Source organism: Sorex fumeus, unplaced genomic scaffold, assembly GCF_029834395.1.
Source record: "Sorex fumeus unplaced genomic scaffold, SorFum_2.1 ptg000029l, whole genome shotgun sequence".
NCBI classification, from domain to species: domain Eukaryota; kingdom Metazoa; phylum Chordata; class Mammalia; order Eulipotyphla; family Soricidae; genus Sorex; species Sorex fumeus.
In genome coordinates this window covers 19221917-19234564 of record NW_026606086.1, presented here as the reverse complement: position 1 = coordinate 19234564, position 12648 = coordinate 19221917, and the positions used below count along the sequence as shown (strand labels likewise).

At 58.4% G+C, this 12648-nt stretch overlaps 1 protein-coding gene across 1 annotated transcript in view; it reads left to right on the top strand.

Moving 5' to 3' along the window:
• Positions 1-12292, top strand: part of ADGRD1 (adhesion G protein-coupled receptor D1) — a 51981-nt gene extending 39689 nt beyond the window's left edge. Inside the window, exons 16-25 of the mRNA XM_056115632.1 lie at positions 1408-1511; positions 1694-1805; positions 2010-2163; positions 4959-5025; positions 6233-6299; positions 9048-9139; positions 9349-9475; positions 10165-10206; positions 10373-10468; positions 11068-12292. Coding sequence (XP_055971607.1) covers positions 1408-1511; positions 1694-1805; positions 2010-2163; positions 4959-5025; positions 6233-6299; positions 9048-9139; positions 9349-9475; positions 10165-10206; positions 10373-10468; positions 11068-11163 — 957 coding nt within the window. The 3' untranslated portion in view covers positions 11164-12292. The remainder of the gene's footprint in view (positions 1-1407; positions 1512-1693; positions 1806-2009; positions 2164-4958; positions 5026-6232; positions 6300-9047; positions 9140-9348; positions 9476-10164; positions 10207-10372; positions 10469-11067) is intronic.
• The last annotated feature ends 356 nt before the right edge of the window (positions 12293-12648 follow it).

Sequence of the window (12648 nt, the reverse complement as noted above, 5' to 3'; positions counted from 1 at the left end):
TGACCTGTGAGCTGGTGGGCTGACAGCGAACTGTAGAACAGGTGGGCGGGTGGGCATGACTTAGATGGGAAGGGGCTGACTCACGGGCAGAGCTGGCAGGAGGGTAGGATATATGGGTGGGGCTGACATGTTGCAGGACACCCATGTGGGCCTGTGGCTGCCAGGGACTGGGGGTTGTGCAGGGCACGCCAAGCGCTCAGGGCTCTCCTCCTCTTGGGGGAGCCGCTGCCCAGAGGCCCTGGGCTGGAGTGAGGTGGCACAGTGCTGGGTCTTGGGACCCGTGGGCTGGGACCCGTGGGCTCTGCACTGCCTATGGGCGTTCAGGCCCAGGAGTCCAGGCGGTCCTTGGCCTCCCCCTGGCAGCCTCCTGCCCTCTCCCCTGATCCCATTCGGAGGTTCTTCTGTGTAAGGCCGTGGCCTGGCTGTGAAAGGGAACTTGGGGGCAAGTCTGTGCCCTGACCTCAGGCTCCCGGGCCAGGAGAGGAGCAGGCACTGTCTCTGGGCTGCCCCCCCCCCCCCGCCCCCGGGTTGGGTTTGTGGTCTGTGACTCAGAGCAGCCAGGCAGGCTTTTCTAGACCTTTCTAAATCCAGGCTGGCCCCAGAGGAAGGGCATAGACTAGCCACCCACCCCTCCGCAGAGCTGCTGAGTGTCACCTCACAGCCCATCCACTCCAAGGGTGGGATACGGGGCTCGAGGGTTCCCTGGGCTGGGGGCGAGCTGGGGAGAGACAGGAGAGTCCTTTCCCAGATACCATGTCTCTATAAGGAGTTGGGGACAGTCCCTGGCCCAGCCCTGCCTGAGAGACACAGTGTCATCATGGCACCTGGGGCTGTTCCCCAGACACCCTGCAGGACCCTCAGGGCAGCACCTTCTGGGCACCTGCATCCTTCTGCATCTGCAGGGTGTTCCTGACTGCGGCTGGGGCAGGTGCCCCTCAGGCCCCTTCGAGTGTTTGTCCTGTGCCCATGGCAGCGCTTGGGCCATGGCAGTTCTGATAGTGACCTGGCCTCTTGCTTCCGCAGAGGGAAATTTAGTTCCTGCTGTGTGACTGGGAGGGTCTCGCTGAGCACCTCAGTGGCTAAGGTGGCTGGGCCACGGCAGGAAGAGGTGATAGGGTGTTTGGAGACCCCATCTCTGAGGAGAGGGACTGTGGAAGGAGGTGGGGATCAGGCTCAGAGAACAGTGGGACATGGTGGGTGGCGATGGAGGGACCCGAAGATGTGTGAGTGACCATACCCCCACTCCAGGCCCCCACTCCAGGCCCCGTGGCCACCCCACTGCCCCGTGTCCTCTCATGGACTCACTGATGACCTTGGCGTGTTCAAAGCCTGGCACAGAAGGCGGCCGAGTGTGGGGGCCTGCACCCTCATCCCTTCCGAGGCGCTGACCCCTATGCTCTTGCACAGCTGGCCCGTGGACACCAGGTGGCGCTGTCTTCCATCAGCTACGTGGGCTGCTCCTTGTCGGTGCTGTGCCTGGTGGCCACCCTGGCCACCTTCGCTGTCCTGTCGTGAGTCCTGCGCCCAGGGTACTGCAGAGAGAAAGGAGGGCTGTGGGAGGCTCCGGAAAGGTCCCAAGTGCCAGGCTTTGGCCAGGACAACAGTGCGAGGCAGAGGCCTTCCCAGGTGGGGCAGTGGGTCTGCAAGCCCGAGGGGATGGGGTGGAGGGGGCTTGACCTGTGGCCTCGCGCAGGTCTGTCAGCACCATCCGGAACCAGCGCTACCACATTCATGCCAACCTGTCCTTCGCTGTGCTGGTGGGCCAGGTCCTGCTGCTCGTCACCTTCCACCTGGAGTCGGGCACGGTGAGCACCGCTTCCTTCTTCAGCAGGGAGACCCCCTGTGTCCCCAGAGTGCCTGGTCACATGCCCCAACCTAGTCACATGAACCTGAGGGGGAGTCAGGACCCCAGGGAAGCACCTGCAATCAGGTGGCTGGAGGGTACCAGAAGAGGGGGGCAGGGAGGCTGGGAGGGGCTTGGCCCAGGACAACCGTGTGCTTTGCCACAGATCCCGTGCCGCGTGCTGGCCGTGCTCCTGCACTACTTCTTCCTGAGTGCCTTCGCCTGGATGCTGGTGGAGGGGCTGCACCTCTACAGCCTGGTGATCAAGGTCTTTGGCTCCGAGGACAGCCAGCACCTCTGCTACTACGGGATTGGCTGGGGTAGGTGGGGGGAGGGAGAATGGGGGGAGAGTGGCAGGGGAGCTGATAGTTCCTGACTGGGGAGGGGTTGGGGGAGGGGCAGGAGCAGGGTGATGGTGGTGCAGGGGGAGGGGACTGGGATGGGGGAGGGGGAGGGGATGATATGATCTTACCTGAGGATAAGGACAGGCAAATGCGTGTCCTCTCCCCACCCCCCAGGGTGGCCGACTGGCAGTTGTTGGGGCACAGACGTTAGCCTCTCAGGTGCAGCAGCTTTCTAGGGTCTGCCAGTGCCTCTCCTGTTTGCTGTCTGTGCCCGCGGGCGTGGGGGCCTCTGAGGAGAGCTGTGGGTCAGTGGCTCTGGGGCTGCTTGCTCTCCTCACGTTCTGCTGTAGTGAGGGTTGGAGTCATCCCTTGCCCGCAGGACGGTCTGTCCCCCACTGTGCTGACCGCCTCACTGCCTGACACTGCGGTTCCAGGGTGGGGCGCCTGGTTCCTGAGAAGGAGACACACACACAGCTCCAGGCTCCCCTTCCAGCTCTCACTGCGTGGCTGGGGGGGGGGGGGGGTGTTGAATGAGTGACTCGGCCTCGTGGAGCTGTGGTCGAGATGCCCAGGGCACAGTGAGCTCTCGACTGATGCCCTGAGCAACTCCCCTGGGCAGAGGCTGCTCCCACAAAAGACAGCTTCACAGCGGTGGTGTGGGGGTCCCTGTGCTCGCATGTGCGGTGTATGATGTGTGTGTGTACATATACAGCCTGTGGGTGTGTTGTCACTTGCGTTTGTGCACATGTGTGGGAGTGAGGTTGGGTATGTGCCTGCACACATGTGTGATGTAGGGTTGTAGGGTTGCACATGTGTGTGTGTCATGTGATTAGCACATTCCTAGTCCCTGGGTACTGAGTCGGAAATGCTGTGGCTTGATTCCCTTTCAGGAAATCCGTGAAATAGGCCAGCATTGATTCGGAAGCTGACAGGGTGACACACTCGGGCCTCATCCCTCAGGTCACTTGCCCATAGAAAATCCCTTTCTTGAAGTAAGATTGATGCTTGGGCAGTTGCCAGTTCGAAGCTTTATTTACTTTCTTGTCACCCTCAGTTCCAGGGGACAAATTCAGCAGCTCCTCTAACAAGTCAGGACTAAGTGTGAGTTCCGGGATAGCGCGAATCCTGGTGTCAGGCTTTTGCCTCCTTTTCCGTCTCTGGGATCTGAGTTTCTTGAGGTTGGTCCCAGGAGCCCTGCCTTGTCCTGGCAGCTCGGCTGCCCCTACCCATCCCCCAGGGTCCCTCAGTGGTTCCTCCAGGGCCACATGCACAGGCCACGTTCACACCCATGATCGGGACCAGGCATTTCTCTTAGCTTGGCTTGGTTACCTTTGCTACAGGACAGGAGCTGGTCACTGGAACAGAGCATAATGGTGCCAGCTGGGTCCTGAGAATGGTTGGGAACGTGAACCACTCCCCCACCTTGCCACCAGCGCCCTCAGGTGCCAGGATGCCAGGGTAGACTCCCCGGTGCCACAGTTCACACCTCAGTCATTCCAGGCTTCTTGGGCAGTGCTGGCCCCAAACTGACAGCTACAGAGTCCTCAGGTGCTGCCAAATGTCCCCCTGAGGGATAAAACTGGCCCTTGTTGAAAACTATCAATTTACACAAAATGTTATTTCGAGGAAAAGACTCGTAAGTTGGCACCGGTATTGAAGTTTTCACGGCAGTGAGATGTTGGACTGTGGCACACATTTCACGTGCGTCTGCTCCACCCTGAGACCGTCAGGCATCTGCTTTCCACCCGTCCACAGAACTGACCCTGTGTGTGCTTCAGCCATACCGATCCCCGTCGTCTCTGGTCACCACAGTTTGCTGTTAGAGTCTCAAAACTTGGTTTGGTTTGTGTCTGTGCCTTGCACATGAGCGAAATCCTGGTGCATTTGCCCTTCTCTGACTTCCTCCACCCTGCACAGGCCCCTCTCGCCTGTCCCTGTCCTAGACTGGGCTTGCTGGATTGTAAGGTATGTCTTTCCTAGGCTGTCTCTAAGAGGGAGCTACGCTGTTCTGTGTAGCTGCCCGTCAGCATTCCCACACACAGTGCCTGGGCTCTGCCCACCTGACCACCATCTTCCGGATGACAGCCATTCTCTCAGCCGTCGGCTGTCTTTTCACCTGAAAGTTTCTCTTGCTGTCCAGAAGCCATTTGGTTCTTTTTGCTTTTGTGTCCCTTGTAGGCGGAGCGTTCCTGAGCCTTTGCAAGGCTGATGTTTCACACAGGCCCCACGGCTCCTTCATGTACCCAGTGGAGTTCTGTCTTACGTCTAAGCATCTAACCTCTCAGACTCGGCTTCTGGTCCCGGAGTCTGACTGTGGTCAAGGGTCCTCCTTTCGCAGTCAGTGGCCCCCTCCCCCTCCACTGTTCACTGAAGAGACCCACTCCGCTGCACAATGTAGTCCTGGTTCTTGTCGACTGGTTGCCCCATAAGCACGTGTTCCCTTTTCCCCAGTGCCATGATGTTCTGATTGCTCTGCTGTTGTGGTGTAGTTTGATGTCAGGGAGTAGAACACAGCCCTTAGCGCCCGAGTTTCTGTCCTTGCAGCAGCGAGCACCACCTCTCATACATGCCATTTGTTCCATGTCTGCTGTGCATGAGTCACACCCATTCGTGCGCGTGTACATGTGTGAACACTCTTCCTCTATTGCCATGTGAGGCTCCGAGGCTGTTTGGACTCCTCAGCACTTCGGGCATAGTTCTTGGACACACCAGGCACAAGATGAACAGAAAAGCAGAAAGGCTGGAGTAGTGATGGGCCCTTCTCTCTGCAGGATTTCCCCTCCTGATCTGCATCATTACAATATCATCTGCCATGGACAGTTACGGGACAAGCAACAAGTAAGTGGAATGATGTCTTTCGGGTGGCTGCTGGGAGCACTGGCCCGGGAAGGCCCACACAGGCAGGCCTGGCTAGGGCGGAGGTCAGCCGAGTGCCCCTGCCCCATCTGCGCATGCAGCACCCTCCATCCCATGGTCGACTCGGGGCAAGGACGTGCCGTGAGAGCCTGCTGGGGCACGTCTTTCAGCAACATGTTCCTTCACGGAGAGACGCGCTTTCCTGTGCAGCTGCTGCCTCTCTCAGCCAGCAGAGGAAGCTCTGCATGGGGGCCACAGAGGGAGTCAGCAGGGGCCCGAGCATCTCGGAGTCTTCAGGCTGAGATGATTTGGGGTAGCATTGCTAACCCAAAGGAATCTAACCTTTCGTCCTTTAGTGCAACAATTTACGGATGATGGAGCTATGAAAGAGAGGTCTTGCCGGGACATGCTATAACCAGGGTGAGGGCCAGACCATGGTTTGGCCCATTCCCTTCATTTAGAAGCTGGAGCCATTCCCTGTCAGCGCACATGGCTCTGGCCTTGTTATTCTGGCTCAGGGGGCAATAGAGGCTGAGGAAGCACAGCCTGATATACATGGATGGAGCCTGCGTGTAAATGTGGGCGAGCGCGAACTTCCCTTCGCACAACCCCAGCAGTCTTGAAGGAGCATGTGAGGGTTGCACCACATGGAGCAGCCCCGCATCATGTGTCACTCTGAAAGCCCCTTTCAATGCAGAGGGGCTGCTGTGCTGAGTCACCTCCTCTGAACCCTCCATTCCAGAGGAGGTGCCTCAGAAGCATGGGGGCTAGCTTGGGGTTCACCTGATGCTTTGCTCTCGGCTTGGGGACTGTCATGAAGGGATGCCTGACCCACTTGTCCCATAACTGCCCATGGCAACTGCCCCTGTGGCACCCCGGTGACCCAGTAGGTTCATACTCATAAATCCTTGATACCAGGGAAGCTTCCTGTCAAATTCTCTTGTGTCCTTAATGAGATTAAAACCCACTTTGAGCTTGCTACACTGTCATGATCCAGACCTTTCTCACTGAACATGGGAAAGTCCTCTTTTCCCTGAGATGCTTTGCAGCCCTAGAAAATTCTTCCCAAGAATGAGAATTGGGTCACCAGCAGTGAGTTGGAGTGACAATGTTCATAAGACCGACCTGCCACCATGGCTGTTGTGTGGAATTGAGGGCCCGGGTCACTGACCTTCCTCTTCTTCCACAGCTGCTGGCTCTCTCTGGAGAGTGGTGCCATCTGGGCCTTTGTGGGCCCCGCCCTGTTCGTCATTGTGGTATGTTCCTTGCTGTGAGGGCACCATTGGGGGGCAATGTGGGGCCAGGCAGTGGAGCCTACCAGGTTCAGCCTCTTGGCACTGTGGTCCCAAGTGCTCGGGAAGATGCTTCGGGTACCCCACTGGACAGTGCTCCGTCCCAGCTCCACTCTGATTCCTCTTCCCAGCCTAGATGGTGCGTCCCAGGCTGTGCCAAATGTCTGGGTCCCACCTTCCCCTGCGTGGCTTGCATCCAGCGTGGCTCATCCAGCCGATTGGGCTCAACTGCAGGGGCTCCGTGCCTTGCTGTGTCGACAGACACTTGGGCTCGACTGCAGGGGCTCCGTGCCTCGCTGTGCTTGGCCAGGAACGTTCCCCCATCACAACAGCTCCTGGTTCACACCAACCCACCATTGCTCCAGCTGCCATTGCAAACCTGCAGTTCCCATAAAAGTCTGGGATTGTGTTCTGTTATTAAAGGCCTCCTCGGGGAACTTTGCACCCCTCCCCCACTCTGAGGGGGCTGAAAGAGCAATGTTCTGATTGGCTGGTTTTCGTGGGGGCATATTTAGACCGCCATGGCTGGTCTCCACTGGGCATGGCATGTTCTCATTGGCTCACCTTCCATAGATTAGAGTGGAATGTTCTGATTGGCTGCTCTTTACTGGGTATGACCAATTTTGATCAGCTGCTCTTTCCTGGAGTCTGGGGGACCTGGAGTCTGTAGGACCCAGAGTCTATGGAACCCAGAGCCTGTAGGACCCGGAGCCTGTGGGACCAGGAGCCTGTGTTTCTGTGGAGCAGCAGATGAGCCTTCCTCCCACACCATCTCCTGTGCAACTGCAGATGGATGCGGAGTCAAAGGGGTGCTGTGCCTCTCCCTAACCACAGCCAGCATGAGCCTTGTGCTCTGGGGAGACCATGCGTGTCAGATGAAATCACACAGACCCTGGCCTGGAGAGACAGGAAGACAAATAGACACTGCAGAGCCTTCAGAGAAAAGGGAACAATGATGGATTGTCACAACCAGTGACACGAACACTTAAATGCTGTGGAAACATAGCCGTCTCACTCTCAAATAGAGAACAGGAGAACCAGAGCCCTCAAATCTCTCTCTCGTGGTTACTCACTCATGGCATCTGTCACTGGGAAACCTTTATTATGATTTGGTCCTGTCAGGACCACGTCACAGCTGGATCAACTGTTCTTAGGTTTACCCCTCCGGGAGCACACAGCTTTCCTGGCCTCCCACAGAGCCAAGTCATTCGGACTCGGGGCCCCGTGGTTGCTGGGGGAGGGCTGAGGTGAGGTGTCTCATTGACTCCCTGATTTCTCCAAAGTCCTGGGACAGGTCTCGCAGCTGGAATTTCTTGTGTGTCTGGTGTTTGTGTGAGTCCACATCATTCTCGTGGGCTGGCCTCTGGTCCTGTCAGCTCCAGGTCACTGCCTGGAGTATTTAGGTTGTTTGTGTATCAACTGTGGGATGTGGGGTACGTTAGTGAGAAGGAGTGGGGCCTGCAGAGGGCAGATGCCTCAGCAAGTGCTACCCCCTCAGCATGGCTGTGACTGGAAGAAGGAGATTCAAGATTTGAGAAAGAAGCTGAGAAAGTGACTCAGGCCCAAAAGTTCTGGTTTTCTCTAAGAAAATCCTGAGAGGGCGGCATGTCTGGGCCTGTGGTTCTTCCACTGGGTCTGTTCCTCACCTCTCCCCCCCACACTTTGTAACAACCTGTGCTGTTCTCACTCTTGGGCCTCCCTTGTGTGCTGTGGGTGTCCCCTCTCCTCCACGACTGCCCAAGCGTGGTCCCCACTGGTTCCCGAGGCATCTGTGACCAGGGGCCTTGCTGGGCTGTTGCAGGTGTGAGGTGAGGAGGCTGGAGACAGCCATCGTCTCCTCCAAGATGAACTGTCCTGGGGGTCAGTCCTGACACCCCACACAGAAAACAAGACGCTTCTGTGAGTAGGTCCTAGGGGACAGTGGGGCTCTGGCCATTGACAGTCCTCCTTGTGGGCCCAGGAGCTGAGGAGACCATGGTGAATCCTGGAGGGGAAAGTTCTGGACTGAGTGGAGAAGTGGGTATCTACAGAGGTGCTTCAGAAAGGCACCAGACTGGGCCCCAGAAGGAGGCTTTGAAGGTACCCCGGTGGGGTCAGGTTTTAGCATAACCACAGTGGGGGTGCAGGGAGGGGTAAGTGATCTCAGACTGTTCCAGAAACAAAGGACAGTTTGGGCCGCACAGGAAGTATAAGGCTCAAGGTGTTTGCCCTGAAGGATCAATCCCCCACACTGCACAGTTCTTGGAGGCACCTCTGGGTGTGGCAAGTCTGGAATAAAGAAGGCACCGGAAGGTCAGCACAGCATAGCTCCTGTCCTCAAGGGGTGGGGTCTACCTCAGCCCCTGCCAGGACCCTGGAGCTCAGCTGCAGGGGCACTTGGTGTGTGGAGCCTCTGATAGTCCGGCTGCCCCAGGATCATGGGTACCCCTGGCAGACTCCTAGCCGGAGGCCCTGGGCAGAGGGGAGCCCTGGGGTGAGAAGGGGGGACGAGGCTGGTGGTGTCTGGACTCCACATCACCCCACAGGGAAACTGAGGCCAGTCCCGAGTACCACGGGTCTCTGACCCACTTCTCCTTGCAGACTGCTGGGCACAGAGGGCCTTTGTCCCCTCTTGGGGACACAGTGTGGCTCTGGGGTGCTGCATGGAGGTGTGCAGTGGGCAGGTGTTCAGGACATGGGGTTTGACCTGACCCTGCCATGCTCCTTGTCCAGGTCAATGCGGGCATCCTCATCGCTGTGACCAGGGTCATCGCTCAGATCAGCTCTGACAACTACAAGCTGCGTGGAGACCCCAGCGTCTTCAAGTGCGTGCCACAGATCATTTGCTGCCCAAGGGTTGCTGATCAGATCCGCCAGGGTGGCAGGGGGCAGGGCGGGCAACAGCAAAGGAGACTGAGCTTTGCCTGGGGACCACAGACCCCTCCCATGTCGCAGACCTACCTGCTGGTGACAACAGTGGCCCCGCAGGGGTTAGGACATGTCCTTCCCACCCAGAGTGCCCCCCTCTCCACAGGCTGACCGTGAAGGCGGTGGCAGTGCTGCTACCCATCCTGGGGACCTCGTGGGTCTTCGGGGTGTTTGCTGTCAACAGCCAGGCCGTGGTCTTCCAGTACCTGTTTGCCATCCTCAACTCCTCCCAGGTAAGGGTGCAGGACCTGCATACACCTGTGGTACACAGCCCGAGGGCACCTAGGACCTGGGCCGAACCCATAGCTGCCACCTGCCTGGTGCTGGGGGAGCCTTCTGGGGGGCTTGTGAGGGGTATACTAAAGGGAGCCAGGCACGGGACCAGGGTGGCCCCACAGCGCGGCCCTCCGCACAGAGGTGTGAGAGCCAGGCTTCCCGCACAACCTCCTTCCAGCTCCTTGCCAGGAAGGTCCTGGCCGCAGCCCCACAGCCCAGTCTACCCTCCCGTGTCTCAATGCCCCCCCACCCCATCAGAGCGGGTGGCAGGACCCCTTCAGAGCTGCTCTTGGGTAACATCTGTCCTGAGGGTGCCAGAGCCCCCATCCCTACATGTTTGGGGACACCTCTGTGGTTACATGTCATTGTCATCACCCCAGCCCACAGAGGAGGACTGTGTGGCTCCGCTTGTCTGTTGCATGTCCTCACCTTTGTCCAGCCCCGGTGTGTTGGCTTCTCCTGAGAGAATCTGCTGATCTGCCCCATGCCACAACTGCCTCGCAGCCTGGGTTAGGTCCTTGTCCCTGGGTCATCAGGCCCTGTCACCTGACTCCTTGCCAGCCTCAGGTGTGGCTGTGCCCATCTCAGACCTGGTCTGTGTAGGACCAGACGCACGTGACTGATTCTCTGTCCTCTCCCTCTCCAGGGCCTCTTCATCTTCCTCTTCCACTGCGTGCTGAACTCAGAGGTAGGTCTCCGGAGCACACGGAGAGGTGGGGGTTCTTGTTCCCCGGAGAGCACAGAGAGGCTCTTACAATCAGGAGATGGGGTGAGGGCTGCTCCTCTGAGGCCTCGGGTTGGACCCGGGCAGCTCCTTAAGCAGAAGGCAGTTCCAGCTTCTCTTTGCTTCCAAGGTGAGAGCCGCCTTCAAGCACAAAACCAAGGTCTGGTCCCTCACCAGCAGCTCCGCCCGCAACGCCACTGGGAAGCCCTTCACCACCTCAGACATCGTGAGTGGGTCCCCTGCCCCTCCCCCACTTCTGCTCTCATCACCGGCTGCTGCTGTGCCTCCAGGCTGCAGAGCTGCTGCCAGCTTCCTTCTGCCTTTCCGCTTCATCCCCTGCAGGCTGGGCTTGTGCCAGCAGTGGGTCAGGTCAGGTGGAGGAGGTGAGACTATGGCCACTGGTTTTTCTCGCCCTTTCCACACTCTGAACCGATGTCACTTACCTCCCACCCTGTTCCTCAGCCTCAGTACTTCCTGTGTTGATTTAGGGGGTGACAGGCCCTACAGATTGTCACCCAAAAGGGAGATTCTGGCCACGCCGAGGTCTCCGGAGGCAGCAGTGGGCAGCCCAGCGCAGGATTCCTCTCTGCCCGGGGTCCCCCCGCCGAGGCCTAATCAGTCACTTTCTCCTCCCTCCATTCCCCCTCTCCCCAGTGACAGCAGAAGGCTTCTCCCTGCACCACTGCCTCCCAGAGGCCCTCAGGAACACTGAACACGCTCTGAGAGGGCTCCTGGACAGTTACTTTGTGGCCCCTTCTGCCTCTCCCCTTGGGGTGGAGGGCCCCGGTGGGGAGCCATGTCACACTCATGGCTCTGTGCTCACAGGTGAACGGGGCGCGGCCAGGCGTGACCTTGCCCAAGCCCAACCCCTGGGACAAGAACAGCCCGTCTCCCCAGCGAGTGAACCTGTCGGCTGTGTGAGCAGCTCCCGCCTCTGGCCTGCTCAGACCTCCCAGCAAAACCCAAGACATGCTCGAGCACAACCACAGACGCTCCCCCATGCGGTCACAGCTCCAAGGCTCTTGGCCCAGTCCTGCCTGAGACCCCGATATCATCAGCATCAGCCCGTCACCCAGCGAGCACCAGGACCCTGGACACAGCATGCGGTGGGGGGTGGGGAGAGGCGATGTTGTTGCCTTGACTGGAGGATGGGAACCAGAGAGGAGGGACACCCCACAACAGGCTCCTAAGGCCAGGGGTCAGGGAAGTGTCTGCTGACATGGGGGCTATGGCAGCAGAACCCCCACCTCTCTTAATCCCTGACACCAGCACTACTCAGGTCTGTCCCTGGCAGGAGCCACTTAAACACCAGTTTCCAGTCAGCCTTCCATGCACTGGCCAGAGAGCCCCGCCTAGCCCCTTCCCCAGCTCCCCCCAACCTAGCCGCTGCTTACTGTGTCCTAGCAGGACCTGGGAGTTGGGCTTCCCAGCATCTGAGCAGGGACCCCAGTAAGCACCTTTCCCTCTCCTGTGGTCTGTCTCCAGGGGACACAGCAGAAGTTTGCCAAACCCGGGAGGGGCACTGGGCACTAGGGCTACCAAGTGGGACCTTTCCTGGGCTCCACGAGAGCTGCAAGTCTCAGAAATGTATGGATGGCATCAGCCAAGCTCTTTTTGCTGTGACCCAAGAGCACGGGTCCACCTCCCCGTGCACACCCAGATGTGCCTACAGAGACCCCACAGAGACCCATGTGTGCTGGGGAGCTGAGTGCACAGCATGCACTTGGCACCTTCGAGCCCAGGGCCTGTGCACAGACACAGAGGCCTTCCCCAGGTTTCCTTACACAGACAGTCCTTCGTGTCAGGAGCGACCTCAGGCCCACTGCCCTCCACTCAGCACACCCATGGTATCCCTGTCTCCTATGCCAGAGTGGCCTGTCATACCCGTGGGCGCAGTACTTCTACACTTCTGCACTATTTTGCTGTCCACACAGTTCGGCCAGAGGTTAAAGGTGGGAAATATTTGTGTGTTTTCAGTAGTTTATAGCATGGTAAAGAGGGTGAACGCCACAGAGTATGTGAAAGTACGTTGTGATTTTTATGAAATAAAATCTTGTTGATGAAAGAGAGGGTACGCTTTAAGATCTTTGAGTCTCTCGACAAAAAGTCCCGTCCTGGGGTTCACTCAGCTTCCTAGCATGCATCATAGTGCCGGGGGCACCGTCAATCTTGCTTCTGGGGGTGGTGTGCACCCAGAAGTGAGCCTGGGGTGTGGATACAGCTTGGTTGTACCACTAGTACCAGCCTGCTCCCTTCCCCAGGCCTGTCCCTTCTGTGGGTTCCCTGAGCTGGACTGCCTTGGGGGACTTCTGGGAGCCTCGTGACATCTCCCGGTGTCTTCCCACTGCCTCCCACTGCCTCCTGATTCCTGGGTACCACTCCCATCACAGAGATGTGTGTTTATTT